This window comes from Eschscholzia californica, unplaced genomic scaffold, assembly GCF_041429995.1.
Source record: "Eschscholzia californica isolate CP2 unplaced genomic scaffold, dmEscCali1.0.p SCAF_5, whole genome shotgun sequence".
NCBI lineage: Eukaryota > Viridiplantae > Streptophyta > Magnoliopsida > Ranunculales > Papaveraceae > Eschscholzia > Eschscholzia californica.
Window position 1 is genome coordinate 48,716,826 of NW_028238472.1, and position 22,117 is coordinate 48,738,942.

Below are 22,117 nucleotides of genomic sequence, written 5' to 3' on the forward strand. Positions count from 1 at the left end.
TTTTCTAGTATTGTTTCTTTCATGGGTACCGGATCGGGAACTGTCGGGTTAAATAGTGTTTTGGGTGGAGCTTTCTTTCTTTAATGTGGTTTATCTCTAGATTCTTCATTGTTTGGATCATGTTCTAGATTCCTCATTGTTTGGATCATGATCTATCTTTTCACTTCAAGTAGATATTAAGTAGTAAATTCCTTAGTGCACTCTACCTAGGGTTTTATTTAGAAGAAAAATAAATAAATATTATTTTGAAAGAAGATAGAAGAAACAAGCGAAGGTGAACGTCACCCACATTGAAAACCGGTGCTTATAGAGAACTCGGGTCAATGGCCATTGACCCGAGTCAGGATGCTAACAACCTTTCGGCCTGGTGCCTTTAGAAACACCCTAAAAAATTATGTTATATGAGTTTACCTGAGGGGTCACATATATATTTCTCACTAGAAATATTAGGGTCGAAATTTACTATATAAAAAAGAGTAATGATTCAATGAGAGTAATGATTCAATGAGCTCAAGTTCATATGTGGAATTATGCTCCGACCATAACCTTTGGTCTGGGAGCCTGGCTTGGTCATCCTTGGAATCTTGGGTTGGGCTTGTATCCGACCCTTTGGGACATCCTTTGGGCGGTTTCAATCTACGGTTTATGCACCATCCCTCTAACCATATCTTATATCAAGTCGACGCTCTTTATCTTTAATACGTTGTAGGACACGCTCATCATTATCCGCATGTCATACAAATGAGCCACCGATATAAGGTTTCTCGCTAAATATTACGGTCCTAAAATGAGCGAACTTGATTATCTTTATTATTTGTACCATCTGACAAATTGATTGATTGTAATCTTGATAGAAGAACATCTCCTTCATTTCTGCCACTTGAGTCATGATTTGAGAGGTCGACACAAATTAGTTAGCATCTTAAGCCTTGCGTTGGCTTAAAGACAAGCAAGGAAAAAAAATCAACTGTGGTAGAGCTCTGCTTTAGATTAGGAACAGTGAATGGTAGTCTGATGTACAACATCGGGGCACGAGGAATTGAATCTGAGTCAATTCTAGAACCTGAGTCCTGGTTTAGTAAGAGACTCAAAGTAGTGAGATCTGCTAGAGTGAATTTGGTTTTTCCCAGCTCTGCTCTGCTTGAAGAAAACACCAGTGCCGTGGAAGGATAAAGCATGCCAAAAATTTACTTTTTATACACGAATCGTTAGCTGTCAGAAGATATGCCAGTCGGAAGATATACAATCACTAGATATTATGCTCTTAACTACCATTGCCACTTGACTATCATTAAGAGTGGTGTCCTTAAACTGCAAAAGTGTCCTTACTGACTTGACCGTCATAATTGTTTTTTCTGCAGACTTTATTCCTTCGAATAAAACAAAGAAAGTTCATCATCTGAACGTTGATCTCCATCATGAAAAGGATAATCGAGAAATCCACTTCTCCACATCATTGTATTTCATTTCTCTCCATAGATGGTTCTTACTCACAATCATAACTTTTGATTTTAATAGGGTAGGCTCTTCCCATCTAGAAACTAGATTATGATTAAATAAGCCAGAATTAGATGGATAAGTTTTGTACTTTTATTTGAAGAAAGCTTTTGTTTCCACGTTCCCATTTTATCAAGTCATCCACATCCCCAACTGTTGTGATGTTCTCTCCTCTTCAATTTCTTCTTTTGGGCCAGAATCCAACCAACCAACTTTTATACTTAATTGTGAATATTAATTTATCACAATAGTTATTGACCGCGGTTTTGGGGAATAAAGAAAATTCTCCGGGGAATAAAGATTTTTCTTAAAACTAGTCAAATAAGATTGACTTTTTATGTTTCTTTTTATTGCTAAGGGGCTTCTAATTTTAGAAGATGCTATAAAAAAGGCTCCTCCATCTCATCACCTCTCTCTGCCACCTAACCTTCTCGCCACCTCATCATCATCTTCTCCGGCGAAGGTCGCCGGCCGGCAAATTTTCCGGCCGGCGACCTTTAAACATTAAAAAAAAAAAAAAATTATCTTTTTCCTCTCTCCTCTTTCTCTCTCTAATTTTTTTTTTCTCACAATCACTCTTTTCTCTCTCTAGATCTAGTGAACCAGATCGTCTGTGAACAGACCTTCAACAAGGTCTGTTCACAGACCATCTAGATCTGGTGAACCAGATCTGGTTCACCAGATCTAGAGAGAGAGAGAAGAGTGATTGTGAGAAGAAAAAAAAAAATTAGAGAGAGGAAAAAGATAAATTTCTTTTTTTTTTTTTTTTTTTTTTTTTACGTTTGAAGGTCGCCGGCCGGCGACCTTCGCCGGAGAAGATGATGATGAGGTGGCGAGAAGGTTAGGTGGCAGAGAGAGGTGATGAAATGGAGGAGAACTTTTAAAAAAAATTATTTTGTATTCCCTATAAAAATTTATTCCCCGGAGAACTTTAAAAAAAATCTGGATTCCCTCGAGAATTTATTCCCCGGAGAATTTTCTTTATTCCCCAAAGCCGCGGCCTAGTTATTTTGGTTTATTTCAATACTAGGATTTTTTTCTTTCTTTGGTTCTCACTACTAGAATTAAGTTGCCTAAAAAAAGGCAACAACTCTTGGTTGGAGTGGTAAGAGGTATAATCTTCGACCTGGAGGTCAAGGGTTCGAGGGACACGCTGAAAATTCAAAAAAAAAAAGTTGCCTAAAAAAACAGTTGATCTTTTCCTCCAATTTTTTTTAGGGTTAATTTTATTTTGCCTCCCATTTGTGACCAACTAAGTATTTATTTTCTAAATCATATAGAATTCTAATTCGATCAGAAGACCATAATTCTGTTAGTCAAACTTCACCACTATCGATATTTTCTGTTTAATTATTTCTTTCGAGAAATTTGACTTCGGGTTTTTTCTCCTTTTTATATACTAGACCTCATTGCTAACAACTGTCGACTAGTTATTGTAGATAACTTCTTTTTGAATCTCTATTTTCTTCTTTCTGTCACCACCAACACCCTCACCACCACTATCAACACCCCCACCCCCACCGCCACCATCACTATCACCACCACCTCTTTTCGAAATTTTTTTTCTTTTTTTCCTCACCATTGCTATCACCACCACACCACCTTTGACTAATTTATAGTTTCCCTATTCCCATCTGATTCTCTCGCATCTGTCCTTTTTCATCTTCATCAAAGGAGGGGGGAAACACATACCGCTTATTTTTTCTATCATGATTATTTCATATACATGTTGAACAATTTTAGGGAGTCAAATTACTGAGTCGGTCACATCTTGGTGCCCAAGGATAGAACAAAATTAATTTCATTTTTGGTAGTTTTAAAGGGGGGCCGACCACCCTTCAAGAGTTTTATTGGTACCTCTCTCAAGGCCAATTTTAGAGTGAGATTGTGAAAAAATGAGACGCCCATAACACTTTGGAGAGGCTCCTTTAAAATGCTCTTTTCATTTATGTTTAAAGCCACTGCTTTGGTTCGTCGGCAAGTAAGTGGTTATACCTCGTAGTTTACCAAAAAAAAGAGTAGGTACACCTCGTTTTCAGAGGGTAGCTTCGAATTAATAAGATCTCAATTTGACCTGCACAAATCAAAATAAAAAAGTATCCAATGGCGTATAAATTACTTCGTAAAAGAAAGCGAAGTTCATTTTATTTATTTTTATTAGAAACTGGTTGTCTAAGCAAAAATAATATGGTTTAACGACAAAAAACCACTATATTATCAATATGTCACTTTGGGTCAAAAAGATATACTAATCTACTTGCAGTTTAGGCCACTTAATGGTAGTTTCCACTGGATATTTTGTTCACTGACCCTCATATTTCTCTAGTATTAACCTGTAGTAATAAAAGTTTGTTGTGTTTGTTATCTACAAACAGTTGGGGTTGCCTATAAACTGTTTTTTTTTCAAACTGTTGTTTTTCTTAGAAAATCAATTACGGTCTGACACATGATGATGTTTTTCGATTTATTCTGAATTTTGATGAAGCCTTATTATTTCTTTTTATTTGTTTTAATCTATGGTGTTGTAAATCAAATCTGATTTCCAAGCATTTGTTTGTTCAATACAAATTAACTGTTGTTTGTTTAATACAAAATGTTGTTTGTACGGTACAAACAACAATTTGTTAATACAAACTGTTCGGTAATGGGACAAACAACAGTTTGTTCAATATAAACAACAGTTTTTCAACACAAACGATAGTTTGTTATGACAAATGGAAATAAAAAAAAAAAGTTCAGAAAGTGATGTTTATTTGTACAAACGGTTATTTGCTCGATACGTATTGTTGCTTGTTCTATACAAACAGTTGGACTAATGAGACAGACAAGTTGCCTGGAAAAACATTAAAAAGAAAATGAATAATCAGCTGGTTGTTCAAGACAAACAACAGTTTGTTCATCAAAATTGTCATGGATGTCCCTAGACATCAATTGTTTTCACCAAACTACTCATGTTCATTATTTTACATTACAACAAAAACAACTAATGTTTGTTTTCACCAAATATCATCACGCTTCAGCGATAAAATGAGGCAAACTACTGTTCGTCTCAACCAAAGTGGAACAGTAACTTCACATAAATTTCAGACACTAATGAAAACAAAAGTAGTTTGTTCGCCTGAACAAGAAGCTACAGAAGAAAATCGCGGTGTTTTGGTTGAAGACGATACTAGAACTTTTAGGCAGGACTCAAGATTATTTTTATTTCTTTTTCCGTAATTTACCCCACTAGTTTTTTTCGCCATTATGAAAAAACGGTGATTTTTTTTGCATTACCAATTTTTTTGACTCAATCTGCGACTAATTGTTCTTTTTTTAACCTAAAGGTTGTGTTTGATAGTAATTTGAAGTTTATTCTCACTTTCTTGTCGAAAAACCTATCATATGTGTGTAAGGAAGTATAAGTTTTCTATTTCACTCACATTAGCTTCTTAGGTTATTTCGTTCAATTCACATAAGAAAGTTATTATTTCTTATGTTATTACTTTCTTAAGTATTTTTCTTTTTGTAGTTCTGGAAAGAACTGCGAAGAATATATATACTCGATCAAATCTTTTTACAGTACTTAATACCTTTCGAGATAAAAGCGTAATAAGTGAGCTATTTGCTAAAAAGTAGTAGTTTACATGTTTTTTTAATCGGAGTTTTACTAGGAACGATAAAACTACTTTAGTAATCAATGAACCTCCTTATACGGGTACAACTCTTGAATTTTGCTAACATTAAAGTATTCGACGAGTATTTACGCGATTCAAATATGTATCCAAGTGATGGTGTGAGTAGGTAAGGTGTTTACCGACCCTTCTATTATTCACAAATCACCTTATGCCGTCAGGGGTGGTCGGGAGTAGCATGTTTCTGGCGGTGGGGACTGTCGAAAATAATATTCTCTATGATTGTATCGATAATATGATCTTTTCTCGATGGTCTGAAAGTCGTCGGTAATGTTTATTTATTACAGACAGTATTGTCCTTTTTTTGGGTAGTGAAATATGGAATATTCCCTTTCACTAGAATCTTGCCATCTTGGTTATACATCTCATCTCATCAAAATGAAAATATATTTATCATCCAACCCCAACTCATTTGGGACATCCAAAATATCAGTCATGCTTTTTGGACATTTGTAGACATTGGAATGTGCCAATCAACTACTCAAAATGCTAGTTTTCTTGTAAATGGGAAAGAGAAAGATGGGTAGGTTTGAAACTTTGGAAAAATAGATAAGCAACATTAATTACTTATTGAAAACTTTAAATAGGAGTTTGGGGTTTGAGATAGATGTCCAACTACATAAATAACATATAGATGCATGAAATTTGATTAAGAAAAAGTGAAAGATATCTCAAAGAGTCAAGTAGTAAAAGACTTTGAAGTCTTCTCTATGTCTCTCTCTCTCCCTCTCTCTCTCTTGATGTCCCATTTTCATGCATCCAATTCTATTCTTGTTTCAACCTTAAAACATATTCCTTTTTATTATTTTTTAATTACTAGTAACTCATTGATATAGGTTATTTTGAGCCACTTTTTCTTATAAAAAGGAAAGTTTGATATAGTACAAGTTATTTTTGTTGCTTAAGAAACAAATAGATATGGTTGCTCCTTTATCATCATGGCCATGGGAAAACCTTGGAGTTTACAAGGCAAGCTTCTCTTAAAACCTTCTCTAAAATATCATTTAAATTCAACATAAAATTTTCAATTAATCTCTTTGTTTTCTTGATTAAACAGTATTTATTATATGGACCTCTTCTTGCAAAAGTTGTTTATTCAAGAACATGGGAGAATGATTCACAAAATGATAGTTGGCCTCTACATATTCTCATTTTATGTTCTCTTAGATGTTTTATGCATCAACTATGGTACAATTTTAGTGCCATGTTGTTTCTACATCGTAATCGCCTTATTGTTCACCGTGGAGTCGATTTCAAACAAATTGATAGAGAATGGGACTGGTATTTTTATTTATCTTTTTTTAGTTTGGCAAATTTTTTCAATATATATTATTCAAGAAGACTAATTTTTGTTTGTTTGTGATTTTTAATAAACAGGGATAATTTTATTATTCTTCAAGCTCTAATGGCATCTATGGCTTGTTATATCTACCCATTTCTTGAAAATCTCCCATTTTGGAGTTCCTCATCTTTGGGTTATATTTTTGTTGTACTTCTCCACATAGGAATTTCAGAGCCTCTGTATTATTATCTTCACAAGTTTCTTCACAAAAGTGATTACTTCTTTGCTCATTATCATTCACTTCATCATAACTCTTCAATTACACAGGTTTTTACAGGTAGATTTCCTTTAATATCAACTTAATTTCCTTTAGTGCTAGGGATGAAGAAAAACTAGGTTACTAGGTACATAAATCTCATGTGCTTGTTGAAATTCGTGGTTTAGTGGATTAGAATCATCCGAAGCACGAACCGCAACAAACAACGCAAGATTTCTGTCGAGAGTCTGTCTAGTTTTTCTTCTTGCCTGACATTTTTTCAGACGAGAGTACCTTTCACTAAATATATACTATACTATTCTATAAAAATCAAAATCACATTATAATTTAGTATTAAAATGTGTTATTAAATCAAGTTTTCATAGAATTTGATAAATATCATTGTTACTTCATTCATCTTTTTCTATTGTACTTTGTGCAGCTGGGGCAGGTACATTTATGGAGCATATAATATTGAACATGGTTATACTAATTCCAATATTTGGGACAACAATGTTTGGATATGGATCGAAAAGCATGATTTATGGCTACTTTCTAATGTTCGATTATTTAAGGTGCTTGGGCCATTGCAATATAGAAGTTGTTCCACGACGAATATTCGAGTTTTTTCCATTTCTTAAATATCTCATTTACACGCCCACGTAAGTTTCCTTCTCATATTAATACTATAACAATATTACCCATGATTCATAAAAAAAAAAAAAAAGGTAGAAAACAAACACTCCCATTTATTCAAAACAAAAAGGATAGGAGAAACGATTAAGGTGAGTTAAGTTAACTCTTTTAGAAACGACATCTCTAATCTATTTGTTACAAGTAAAATTGGGTTATTTTGTCATGTTCTATCTTCTATGATATATTTTAGCTTAAAAATTAATCCAAAAATTAATTTGTAACAAGTAAAAAATTAATCCAAAAATTAGAGCCTAAAACAACATTTTTTTTTGTTGAAAGACCTTAAATAACTTGCTAGGTTTATGTTTTATTATGGCTTAAAAAAGTCATATTTCTAGAACCAAAACTATCTATAAGCATTTATTGGAGTTGTTAAAGCTCATGTGGTGATTGTTTGTTGGGAGGTTACTCATGTTGTTTTCATTTCTTTTCATGGGATGACACATATTAATATATTTCTTTCTTAAGTAAAACTCGTAACCAAGAAAAACCCATCTCGATAAAATGATATTAGGAATCTTCAAACATTTTTAGAATGTTTAGTTATGTATAGATAGGTTTATTATGACTAAACGATTAGATTAGAAGCTGAATTGAAAACTTCTACAGATATGGTCTGATAAGATTATCAGGCGCGAAAAAGAAATGGACGTGGATAAGAAAAAAATTGTGATTTATATGTTGAGAATGTATAGACTCCATCTCTCATATGTGTGATCACACTCTTAAAGAATATTTGTAAGCTATGTCCACATTTGATTCTATGGATTTTAGTAACACGGGAGAATATATATTCACTGAAAAACAAATATCGTGTCTGAATTCTACGTTAGGTCATAGTTTAAGAATGCTGTAAATTTCAGATAATTTTAGTCACATTTTTTGAAGAATGTTATTATTAATATGGGTGGAGTGACAATGCAGATACCACAGCCTACACCACATGGAAAGAAACAGCAATTTCTGCTTATTTATGCCTCTCTTTGATGCGTTGGGAGATACATTAAACTCCAAGTCATGGGAGTTATATAATAAAACTAGCTCAGGTCAGTCTAAATTCTTATTTGTGCATATACTAAATTGGGGAGTGATGTGTACACAAAAGGTTTTGACTTAACTTGTGATTTGATAGCTCACTTTCATAAAATACAATAAAATTAATTAAAGTTCGAGTACGATCTATACCGTTCTTTTATCTGAATGAGTCATCGTGTCATAAACTAAGTCAAGATCTTTCGTACAAAGAACGTTTTTCAAATTCTTATACCTAGTGTCTCATGCACTTTTGCTGGTTAATTAAAAATGTTGCATTATTTTGTAAAGATTTTATGGGATCCTTTATATTTTAAGGTTCCTAGATCAATCAATGTACTTATGGCTCTACCCATACTATGTTTTATTTTGTGAAACCCATACTAAGTTAGTTGGATATCACAAGTGTCCAAAAAAATAAAAATAATAAACATTGTTAAAATTCACGATTATATTATAATCGGAGACAGACGTTGAAATAGTTGACACGATAATTTAATGTGGTTCGGTCGGTTAATCATGACCTACATCCACGAAGAATACCACCTTTATTGATAATCACCACGTACAATTGTGGGGTTGATCAGTTACATTGGTCAGATATAATAACTTGATGATTTAATCCCTATAATCCTCTCCTATTTATAGATAACTTAGGGTTTAGCGGTTTTTAATTTCTCCTAACTAAGCTTGGATATAATATAAAATTTATCTAATATTATTATTAGATAGTTACCAGAGATATTCTAAATATAAGAAAGTAAATATTATGGATCTTCACATATCTTCATATATCTTCAAATATCTTGGAATAATCTGAATTCTTCTTGATCATCAGATCTCGTCTTCTCGATCCGTCACGTACATACACGTGTTACACGCGTATCTTGTTGCTTGAACACATCTTTATCGTCGGATCTCTTCATCTCGATCTGTCTTATATCACATATCCTATTAGACATTTCAAGTATAACATTCAATTTCATGTGAACTCTTTTCATAATCAAACAACTAAGAAATGATATGTAACCGCCTCGATGCCATAAGGAAAAACGACTACACGCTTAGATAGTTATACCCCGTTTGCGCGGGAGTTAGACTGCTCCGCCTACACGGACTCACACAAGTAAGAAAAGGATAGATAGAACAGGGACGCCAAGAGGTACTACAAAAATCTCAAGATAATTTTGAGAATCTCTTTGTCATGAAAATAAATACGACCATAGAGAGTTAGAACACTCGTAACTATACATATTTATACTAATTTATATATTTCACAAGGGTTGTCTCATGTGGGCATGTGGCCATATTAATGTGTACATGCCCATGTTAGTGTGACCAACCCTTGTACGGTACTAGGAAAGTAGCATGGAGAATAGTAATTCCCGACAAGATGTAAGAAAAAAAATTATTAATACGGATTTATAAAATTAATTTTGCAACAGTAAGAAGGCCCATAAAAGAACGGATGGTATATACTGTCCCGATTTGGCTCTTTTCAGTAGTACAACATAAATGTTTTTTGGTGATAATTGATAAGTATATTGTACTATAGGATTTGGGCTCTTTTTTCATAAAACAATTATTTTCGCAGCTAGATTAATGTTTTCAATTTGAAGGGATTAATTTAGAAGACTTTACTAGCTGTCATGTCAAAATTTTAGTCGGCCGATTTTTGGTAGAAATAGTAATTTCAGTGTATGAATTATGATTGCAGGAAAGAATGGACTTGAAGTGCCAGATTTTGTGTTCCTAGCCCATGTTGTAGATTTGAGCCATTCACTTCACTCGGTGTTCGTTTTTCGATCATTTAGCTCAATGCCGTATTCGACCAAGTTCTTCCTGTGGATATGTTTGCCTCCTACCTTTATTTTTATGGTTGGGATGTGGATTTTCTCGAAGGTTTTCTTAGTTTCTTTCTACAACCTTAGGGGACGCTTACACCAAATATGGATAGTCCCTCGCTTTGGTTTTCAGGTAAATGGTTTACTTTTAGCCATGGGACGATGAAACTAAAATGTTTAGAATAGATTGATTTTATGTGAACTTGATAATATTATCTTTTTGTAGTACTTCTTACCGTTCGCCAAAGATGGGATTAATAATAAAATAGAAGAAGCAATCCTTCGAGCCGATAAACTAGGAGTCAAGGTTATCAGTCTTGCAGCATTAAACAAGGTCAGTTTCTTCTTTCTTTTGGATATATGCAACTATCTCAATACATGTAAGTTGTAAACAAAGTATTGATTTGAGTGTTGGTGCAAGTTGCTCCGTGGTAACACTTGCTCATATTCCTCGCCCCACTCTAGCTGCTTTCATTTCATTAAATGAAACGATACAACTATATGCTATCTATATTCGTATGATTTCAGTCAAACCTTGGTTTTTGTTGGTTCCACGCCTTTTAGGACAACTATAATTATATCCAACGATTAAAAATATCTCTACGTAAAAAAATGACTGACACAGGTGTCTGATGTGCTTTACATAGATAACATTTATGGGAGCAAATTGAAGTTCTCTAGTTTATAGGTTAAACATTGAAGCCCCATTAAACATAATAAAGGTGGATGACCCAATCTTCATGTCTAGTTAGGCTAGTTCAACTTAGATCCATAAGGTAAACCTAAAAAAGGAAACAATTGAAAGTGGGTCTATTTTCACCATAATTGGGTGATTAAGATCCAAATTGGGATCTATATTTGCAACCATACATCTTGCCAACTCCATTTCATTCATTTTCTCTCTCTCTTTCTCTCTCCACACATGAATGTGCAATGTCAATATCACTTAGTTGCCACATATGGTCCAATAGAAAAGTAAATTTTGGTTAACTTTAAACACAGATACGTGAGAGTTAGGTAATATCTTCAATTTAGGTAATAGGTTTTGACTTTTGAAGTAGGAGAGACCTCTTGAATATTCAAAATTGTGGGACCTAGTTGTACTTGTATCCGTTAGTTATGTTTCTGTCCTGGTAGTATTTTTGTGGTGTAGTGTGCCTAAATCGTGTCTTCTTTGTGTCTTCCTGCATCTTGAGTTGCAGTCAAGGTCAATGTTCAACCCAACTTTTGTTCAAATTGATCAACATTTTTTCCCCATAAGCAAGTGGTGTAGTGTGAGATATTTATAAAAGATTATCGATGACAAACAAATAGTAGAGACATATAAGCACCACATTGGAGCTATGAGAGCGGGTTGGTATGGTATATTCATACCGTAACAAACAAATTAGAATTCTTATCAATACTGAAATGCCCAGGGAAGAACATGGATTTGTGGATGAATTCAAATATGTTGTGTTTAACTGTCATATTTTCATTATAGAGCTTAGGGGAGAGACCAGTTCAGGTGGACCCGTTTTTTTCTTGACATATTTGAACGGGTATCTATTATAATGATCCGGTTTTTATGTGTAAAAAAATCTGACCAAAAGCCCGTACAAAATAAAATAGACCACCCATGCAGAAAGCGGTATTTTAGTACGATTTTTCGGTTTAAACCTAATTTAAACTAATATTAACAGTCGAAAGATTATTTTCAGGTTAATATTGTGCCTGGAAGATCAAATGACTACGATCTAACACTGGCAACAATATGTGCTAATATTTCCTTCACTCAATAGTGTATCGAAAGAAGAATGAGAACGAGAACAATGAATTTCAAAAAACAAAATAGTATCTAACTTAATTGATTATTCAAAAATAAAAAACTTCATTAGGAACAACTTCAAAAGTTTAAGTATTTCAGTTGGTCATAATAAATCTTTGTTACCACTAATTGTATGGATAATATATATAACATTTAATCCAATTCGATTTGGGACTCACGGACTTGTCAGAAGAAGGACCAAACCAGACCTAAATACCAATTCAATAAAAAAACTTACCGACATTCTAAACTAGGGTTTTTTGGTCCGGTCTGGTTCGATTTTCGTCGTTCTTTCGTTCTGCGGGGGCTTTAGTTTGACCCCTAGTAGAGTATAAGTGTGGGCCTATAAAATAAGTATCCTTATAAAAACTGGGGTGCCTTCAAATCTTTTGGTGAAGGGGTTGTAGGCTTGGAACCTATTTGATGGAATCTAAAATTCTATGACAAATTCGAATGTTGGCGACATAAATTATTTTGAGGAATACAACAAAAGAAGGATTATGTGTTCTTTTGGAAGGATCACTTCATCGTAACTACAATATGAGAGATATACTTTGTTTACAGCGCACGGCAATGAGGCCGATATTGTAGTTATGATGAAGTGATCCTTCGAAGAGAACACATAATCTTTCTTTTGTTGTATTCCTCAAAATAATTTAGGTCGCCAACATTCGAATTTTATGATTTTTTTTGTTACAAACGTGTTTGAGTTTAATTTTTGGAATGAACAGAATGAAGCTCTCAACGGGGGTGGGACATTATTCGTTGAGAAACACCCGAATCTTAGAGTACGTGTTGTTCATGGTAACACTTTGACAGCTGCTGTGATTTTGAATGAGATCCATAGTGATGTTAAGGAAGTGTTTCTAACTGGCGCTACATCGAAGCTAGGAAGAGCTATTGCTCTCTATCTGTGTCGAAGAAAAGTTCGTGTATTGGTAAGTACTTACTTTCTCCCTATAGTTATAATCAAATCAAATAGAACAATGGGTAAAATCCATAGTCCAGAGCAAATAAGAACTCCCCCATTTTCACGAAATCGATATCAAGAAAACAACTATTACTAAAACATTTCATAACAAAGGTTAGTCTAATTAACAACGACGATTACTTACGTCTAATAGTGGTACCTTTAATTTGAAATTTTGGAAACTTGCAGATGCTAACCCTATCAAAGGAGAGGTTTGAAAGCATTCAAAGAGAAGCACAAAAAGAACACCAAGATTACTTAGTACAAGTGACCAAGTATCAAGCAGGCCAAAATTGCAAGGTAGTGATTCTTAATTATAACTTATATGTCCAGCCCAAACCCTAAAAAGGATATTGACTTTTTTTTTCAAGAAAGACCAACACAAAATTGCCACTTTAACCTAATTTTTCTTTGTTAGGAAATACTAATTAAATTAATTATAGATATAAACGTTTGATGGGTAGATTATAATTGATGTACATTAATAATTACAGACATGGATAGTTGGTAAATGGATTACACCAAGAGAACAAAGATGGGCACCACCAGGAACTCATTTCCATCAATTTGTGGTTCCACAAATTTTTGCCTTTAGAAGAAACTGTACTTATGGTGATCTTGCTGCCATGAAATTACCAGATGATGTGGAAAGTCTAGGATCCTGTGAGGTATGTCATAAATATTTGGGTTTATATTATTTTTGCTATTCTTATTCATTTTATTATTGAAAACATAAGTCATTTATCCGTAAGAAACACCGGTAAAACGCCAGTATAACAACTAATATACACTTAAATTCTTGTGGTCGGAGTTTCCGTTAAAGAACAAACGGTTATGTTCGTTATAATGAACATGGATTGAAGTAATCGATTCTTTTTATGTTTTACGAAAAGCATTCAAATGTAATATACATTCTCATAGAATGAATCAAGTATGGGGAAGTTTTAAAGGCTCCCCTTAATAGTGTTATAGGCGCATACTTCGAGGTAAATTTGAGAGGAAGCTTGTGAAGGAAGGGCGCCCATAAAACTTCCCCTAACTCTATGCAGTGATGTTAATTGGGCTGAGCTGGTCCCAAGCCAGCCCGGGTTATATCCTGGTCCCAAGCTGGCCTTGAGCTCGACGGGCAAGTGGCCTGACAGTGAGCCCGGGTTAGGACCAGCTCGTCGGCCCAGACTAGCCCGGATAAGTATTCATGTCTTTTTGTCTTTCCAAGATCGGCCCAGATAACCACCACTATAAGTAATTACTTCTCTTTATTTTCTCCTCAATTTGGATGAGAAGTTTCAGACTAGTTTTAGTCATTTCCACAAACAAACTCCCTCCTATAGTGATTTTGTACTCTCTGGGGAAAAAAAATTAGAAGTTTCTAAATTATTAATATTTTCTAAAATTTTCTGACGGACCAACCCAGTGTCCCATCCCGACTCGGTTCACGTGCCGAACTGGCCTGACGGGTTTAGCAGGTCTGGTCCCAGACTCGGGAAGGGATGGGATATATGGTTCAACGGGCCAGCCTGGCCTGACACTATTTCAACTCCGGTGTGGTAGGCCAAGGTTGAAGTCTAGACTGGCACGACCTGATAAACACCACTAACTCTATGTAAAAAAAAACCAAATATAAACCACATTCTCACAAAATGAAATAACTTTATGTTGATTGAAGTATACAATGGGAAGAGGAATAGTGCATGCTTGCCATGCAGGAGGGGTGGTTCATTGTCTAGAAGGTTGGACTCATCATGAAGTTGGTGCTATTGATGTTAATAGAATCGATTTGGTCTGGGATGCTGCAATGAAACATGGGTTAAAGCCTGTTTGATCTCTCTCTAGCTTATTTTGTTGGTCTACTTGGTTATAAAATTCAAGACATGTAATATTTTTAGGCCTTTATATGCAATGGATAAGTGTAAGCTTTGTTGTTAATATTCATTGCTATGAAGGAGTTGGGATTTCAATAAAGACTAAGCAATTCATACTATATAGTTGATAAAAATTCTATAGACATTTTGGTTGTTTTGAATTTAAGATTGAATATGTTTTTGTATTTTTAATGATAATTATCTATTTTGATGTAAACAAATATACAAAAGTGGGCAGGTCTGTTTTTTTTTTAATAATTTTTTTTATTCAAAAATTCCACTTACAGCTTTAAATTTAAACTTAATTTCAAAATGACATTTTGATTCTTATTAGGACAAACTTTATCATTTATACCTAATAATTAAGTTATTTTCAATCATTCGACCAGAACATTAACAAAAAACTTGTACACGTGAAAATATTAAAACCGTAACTTTTCAGAGCTACAAAAATCTGTACCCTAAGACCAGTGGACGCAATGTGAATCAGACTATCGCAGTAATAATCAACAATCATGTAAAGATCATCAAATCTTAGTTAATAAGGGTTCCTCTAAATCAATTTTGCTTCTACTGATTTCCTTATCTGACGGATCTTGGATCAAAATTTTCACTGTTTTCTTGGAATCATTCTCATCATCATCAATTGGAATTGCAATCTTTTCCATGTCTTTAGCTTTACCCCATAGTACAACATACAAACCAGCTACTACAGCAATAGCCCCTGCCAAGCTGTAAAGTAATATATTTGAAGTTATATTCTTAAAATTGCAATATATGTCAAGTGAGATGATGAGATGTGGGGAGTGTTTTATTTTTCTTATTGAATTAGAGGATGCATCTACAGACGCTCCTTCATAATACTCTCGAGCCTCCTCTGTTTACGCCCCACGGATTATGGCAGCCAGAGGGCACTCGGAGTGACCCTAATCCGTGGTGGGCTTGAACAATTGATTAGGCCCAATTTGAGAATCTTCGGATCGGCCCAATCTGTGGACCTCATACTGAGCCAAAAAAGAGACCGGCTCAGAGCAAAAAAAGACGGGCGTCTTTAGAGGCACCCAGATAACTAGGGAACACACTTCACTACATTGTTACACTTTGTATAAGCTAGCTATATCTCGCGTAATGTGTTTGGCAGAACTATCCATGCCGTATAGGCACGGACTATAAAGGAAAACAAAGAAACGAGTAGGTTAGAATTTACCTTCCAGCATAAAGCTCTTCATGAAGAAATATACAAGCCATGAAGGTGACAATGACAGTGCATAAAGGGCTGAACATGGAAGTGAAAAGTGGACCTCTTAACGAAATTGACCACCCTTGAACAAAGAATGAAAATGCTGAACCTATAATTCCCTGTAAAACCCAAAACTTCTTTATTATTAGTGATGCACATTATATTGTAGAACTCTCATGACATACTATTTTTTGATGGTAGGCCTAGCATTCGCCCAAGGCCCAAACTACGATGTCGTTCGATTATATTTTGCGCAAAATGTAGACGTAAAACAGGGGAGAGTAGGACATGATTGAATCTACTAATTATGGGTACATCACTTACAGCATATATGGCACATAAAATCTCAAATTTTGAATGTAGACGCCAAGCGTTTGAGTCCGGCTCAAGGAAAAGTGTAACGGCGCCTGATTGTAGAGTTCCGAAAAAACACATCCAAGCGGATATACAGAGTTGATTAGGATAGCATGCTGTCATTGGGACCTGAACAAAACCTTTATTAATAAGCAATCATGTGACGTACGACATTTAGTTAATGTCTGAAACTACAACACCGATGATTCAATCATGTGAGTGAAGGTGTTCCTTTTGTCATAGATCATTAAAAATTATCTTCTTTTACGATTTTTATACCATCAAATTTTGTTGCTAGCTTAAACTTGAAGTATCTACTATCAGCTTGCAAACAAGTCTAATTTTGATGGAATCAGATGTTTGCAATGACATGATATTTTGTGAGGGTGATCTACACGGTTAGTTCACCCGTCCATAATCAAGGTTTGTATCATCTCAAAAACGTCATAAAATGACTTACATGTCAAAGTATCACATTTTACTTCGTCACTGACCCACTAAAGAAATTAAAGCAGGTATAAGGAATGTGGGACTAATCATATATTTTATAAGGAATGTGAAGAATTTAAAATATTAGACCCACATTCCTTATCGTGGGCTATCTCTAAACTCCGAATAAATATAATAGTACTAAATATATTACGAGTAATTTAGAAAATGTTTGCTCATTCAGAATTAACTTAAGAAATGGGCTATCTGTAAACTTCGCATCAATATAATACTGCGAAACTAGTACCTGCAAAATGAGCCATAACGACCAGCAACAGCAGCTACCAAAGAGAAGAAAGCAACCCAATATCCAATGCTCACCAGATACAGCTGAAGCAGCTGATGAGGAGTAGTAGTGCAGAATAATTGAGTTTTGTTGTTGTAGGTGTTGATGAGTGACTTCTGAGTTTAGGAGTTTAGGGCCCCTTGCAAATGCCATACAAACAGCTCCACTTACACATAGTATAGTTCCTGCTATCTTTGCTATGCTACTCAATCTTCTCATGTCCACTTTCTCAAATCTAAATTTTCAGTGTATAGAAAAAAAAAAAACTTTGTTAAGAAGAAGTTGATCATGCTCCGTAATTTGGTACCCTAATCCTGTAAGTAGGTTGAAACATGGTTCGGTTTGGTTCTATTGAATCTTGTCTTTCTAATCTGACATTAAACTATTGCTAAATTAGTAAGGTAAAGTGCTACAATCACTTAAAGTTTTACTCATAGTCTGTACTTTTTTTTCATTTGAAACTCGCGATATAAAGAAGCTAGTATTTCTCATCAGTAAGACAGAAAACAGACTAGGCCATAGTGGAATTCTTTTAGGTCTTCCTTAACACGAGCCGTACAAGTTCAAAAGACTAGAATTCCTTTTCTCCTGCTTGTTGTGATATTTTAATCAACGCTATATAACTTCAAAATGAAGCATACACTTTAATCCCACTTCAGGAAACTGGGACGAAGACCCAATTTTTAATTTTTTTCAAGTTAAAAAGACATGTTATATATTTTTTTGATTTAAAAATTTATATTTTTTTGGGTTAAAATCCAAATATTTGTATTGTATTTGGTTAAAAATTTAATATTTTCTGCAAAGATGTTGCAAAGCGTTGCATGCTGTTGCAAGGTGTTGCAAAGCTGGTGCAAGGTGTTGCAAAGCTGTTGCAAAATACTACCTAAGGAGCTGAAGACTAAACAAAGTTGACTGAGCTTTTTCCACCAAAACAAAAAATTTATAGGGAGTTTTGACTAAATTTCTCTTTTAATTTTATGCATTAAAAAACAGTCAAAATTCAAATTGTCGTGGGAGAATAACCGACTAAATTATTATTACTTTTTTTAGATTGATCTAAATAGTGAAGTATTTTAATAATGAGTCAATATATTAAGCGAGATATAGGGGTGGGAAAAAGATCCGGAAGACCGCTATCCGACCCGTTCGACCGAGATAAAAAGTGTCCATGGACACCCGATGGTCATAACGGTCAGTGTCGACCGGCCCGAAAGAATTGGCGGACGGTCACGGTCAAAATTTTATGTCGAAGGACCGACCGCTGACCGACCGGTACGAGTGACCGAATAGGTTGACCGACTAAACTGTCCTCATTTTTAGAAGTTGACCATTGAATTTTATAGACATATAAATATATGATGTTTGTTGGCTATAGTCATATAGTCCTCTGGAAGACCAAATATTAGTGAATGGCTTAATTATATCTTGTCAAATGATGATCAACTGTGTTTTTTCTTTTTTATATTTACTTTTGATTTCTTGGCTAAACATCTTCATTTGTAAGTAATTTTGTTTGTGGTAATAAAAATAAAGTTCTGAATTAAGTAAATTTATTGGAAAGTCAGGACCGAGACCGTCCGGTGTCCGACTGGACCGGTAAAATAAACGGTCTTGGACGGTCAATGGACAAAGAATTTTTTAGAGTGACCGTCCGAGTCCGCCCGAGTAAATAGGTGGTCACCAACAGTTTATGTCCGAGTCGACCGGTTCGATGAAGTTAGAGTCCGATACCGACCGGTCCGGACCGATTCCCACCCCTAGTGAGATAGGAGAAAAACCATCAAAAATATTTAAAAATGCGAAAATATGTCAAATGATGTGCATAGACTAAATTACCCTTTTATCATCGTCAATTAACCCTTTCATTATATGTCGAATATAGATGAAGTTTGTACATTAAGAAATTGATTTTCATGATTTTTTGAACAAGATTCGCTTTCAATTTTTTTTTCCGCCTTTATGATTTTTGCGAAAAAGCAAATATACGTTTGGAAAGAAAGAAGTCATGCAAAATACCTATTTGCAAACAATATAAATTTTGCAAACAGTCATTTGGAGAAGTTACAGTTTTGATAAACAATATTTTGAAAAAATACAAACTTTTGCAAATACCCATTTGCAGAAGTTAAAAATCGGTAAAACAAGAAAAAAACTAAAGTAGATCTTGTATGAAAGATAATAAATAAAGGGCTCTTCGGTTTTCTCTAAATAAATAAATAAATTCATACATGGTAGAGTGGCTCACCCAACAAAAGTTGCAACAAGAAAGGTAATTCCAGGGACAAGGTTACCCATTGCACTTGCCATTGATGAAGATGCCAAATATAAACCTTCAAAATATATATTCTGGTTGATCGTTACACTGCGTTTACATGAAAAAAGATATGCTCAACTTCAGAAGTTAATTTATTACTTTCTTTGAATATGATATGTCAAAATAAATAAATAAAACGATAAATTATTCAATTATGGCCATTTCAGCTCTAAGCAGTAGATATGAAATCTGACTCAAAGACTGAATCGACTAAGACTTTTCTCTGATATGAAATTTGACTCGAAATCTGAATTGACTCGGATCAATCTGTGAGTGTTGACTTACCCAAAATTACAAGTATATATTATTGCTTAGTTACTTACCCAATCAGAGCAGCAAGGAATATCAAGCTAAAGCTCCTCAAACCTAAAGAAGAAGTACTTGACTTTCTCCTATTTCACATAGCCAACAAGGTTAGAGAGAGAACAAATTGAGATAGAGAGGACTATTTTGAGAGGGAGAGAGAAGTATAAGATTACCCTTCAAAGAAATAAGCAATAGGAGCCATAACAAGAGTGGCTATTGCTTGTCTATAAACAACAAAAACCCTAGGACTCATCCCTTGTACAAGAGCACTTCTAGTAGTGAGAGCAAGTGCTGCATAAATAAATTGCATCACAAACATAGCCATTACTGGCTTGTAATCCTCCCACCTACCCATCTCTTCACTCTTTCCCTATTGATGGTCAATTATTCATTCCTTCAACTAATGAAAGTCTAATGACCATAAATACAAAAAAAGAAAAGACAGACATTGATCATGCATGTGTATGATTAATTAACTTAGTCCCATCAAACAAAATCTAGAGAGACAAAAAATATATATATTTTTTTGTGTGTTAAAAGTATAGAAAGAATATACATGGAATGTGCTCAACATGTGAAACCCACCACGTAATGTCTACGTGTAGAATGTTGGATACACACTGAGAGTTGTTGAATGATCTGTTTTCCATTTTTAGTGTGAGTTGGAATTCATGTTACGAAAAATTAGCATGCTAAGTTACTTTGGCTTTTTAGGTTGGACACAATATTAAAACCAAATGAGTAATTTGGATCGAAAATCCGAACACCAGCCCGACATATGATGTGGTCCGTCGAAGTTTTTAGATCTAAGCGAAACGATATTTGGAAATAGAACTGTAAGATGCCAAAAATAGGAGGTCGCCACCGCCGAATGCCAATGTAGCCCGGAAAATAAAATTGTTAGACGCCAAAAATAGAAGGTCACCACCGTCCACCGCCCAGTGCTATTGTTGTTGTTTTCGGGTATCTTAACACAATATATATAAGTAGAAATTACTGTAAATCAAAATGCAAATTTAGATGTGAATGAAGGAAATAACCGAGACAAGTTTTCTTCTTTCCTTAAGACAGTGAACACCCTAGTATTAGTACCGAAACCAGTACGTTGTTCGTCTCCCAGGATACAACTGCTTTACCTTTCAGTTTGACGATGAAGGTACTTCGAATGTCTGAAAGCGAACAAACTTAATCAAGCATTATAAACATCTCTGATGAATTGACTAATGACTTTAGATGAAATATTTTGTCTAAAGTACTCTGCAATACATTGTTACTAATGAGAAATCCACTGGAAAACAGAATCAGATTTAGAGTTGTTTTGGGTCATAAAAATAGGAATTGAATGGATACATGTTTTAGGGACATGTCGGTTAGATTTGGGTCACTATTGGTGACGATTTGCACTATGGAAGTGACGGTTCATCAAGATCTGTTGGATCGAGAGTGTGAAAGGCGGGATGAACGTCATCCGTAGGATGATCCCGAACCGATCCTAAATCAAGTCATATCCTGTCAAACTTCGATCGAGAATATCTCATTCATCCGGAGTCGGATTTGAGCGATTTTTTATTCTAAATTGAAAAACTCACGAGACAAACACAATGGTGTGTATATATCATGAGCTTGACTATCCTAACCGATCCTAAATAAGCTACGATTTCAACAAATGTAACCTGGAAAATAAAATTGTTAGACGCCAAAAATAGAAGGTCACCACCTCCCAACGCCAATGTAACCTAGAAAATAAAATTGTTAGATGCCAAAAATAAGAGATCACTATCGCCTAACGCCAATGTAACCTGGAAAATAAAATTATTAGACGCCAAAAGTAGAAGGTCACCACCATCCAACGCCAATGTAGCCGAGTGCCATCCGGCTGGTTTTGAAGAGAAAAAACGCCCACATGCATAAAGGAGGTAGCTGCAGCCATGCTCTGTTTTTTGGGCCAAATAACTTGACTCTTTGAAAATTCTAGGCTAGCTACATCGACCATTCGACCTGTAACCCAAATTTTTTAGCCATACATCGGTACGTCACTGTTATTTTCAAATACTAACAAATTTGAGAAGAACAGTTCTGAAGTGAATAAAGTTTCAAAACAATGGTAAAAGCACTTTCAAGACATTTGTATAATGTGAGCACTAAACTGCTAATTAAGTGCTAAGGTAGTGCGGGTGTCCTATATAATAATGCACATGGTAAGCA

At 34.7% G+C, this 22,117-nt stretch overlaps 2 protein-coding genes across 2 annotated transcripts; one reads left to right on the forward strand and one right to left on the reverse strand.

The window, feature by feature from the left end:
• The first annotated feature begins 5,585 nt into the window (after positions 1–5,585).
• On the forward strand, positions 5,586–15,141 carry LOC147540037 (very-long-chain aldehyde decarbonylase CER3-like). Its single transcript, XM_086639462.1, has 11 exons — positions 5,586–6,140; positions 6,229–6,452; positions 6,549–6,790; positions 7,152–7,371; positions 8,330–8,451; positions 10,155–10,414; positions 10,508–10,615; positions 12,820–13,026; positions 13,248–13,358; positions 13,553–13,726; positions 14,725–15,141. The coding sequence occupies exons 1-11, from the start codon at positions 6,090–6,092 to the stop codon at positions 14,878–14,880; spliced, it is 1,875 nt and encodes a 624-aa protein (XP_086495588.1). The 5' UTR covers positions 5,586–6,089; the 3' UTR covers positions 14,881–15,141.
• A 106-nt stretch (positions 15,142–15,247) lies between these two features.
• UMAMIT34 (nodulin MtN21 /EamA-like transporter family protein) lies at positions 15,248–20,419 on the reverse strand. The gene is made up of 7 exons (XM_086639463.1): positions 20,086–20,419; positions 19,930–19,998; positions 19,538–19,654; positions 17,251–17,524; positions 16,485–16,643; positions 16,128–16,279; positions 15,248–15,652 (listed from the first exon to the last, which is right to left on the reverse strand). The coding sequence occupies exons 1-7, from the start codon at positions 20,265–20,267 to the stop codon at positions 15,448–15,450; spliced, it is 1,158 nt and encodes a 385-aa protein (XP_086495589.1). The 5' UTR covers positions 20,268–20,419; the 3' UTR covers positions 15,248–15,447.
• Between the last annotated feature and the right edge of the window lie 1,698 nt (positions 20,420–22,117).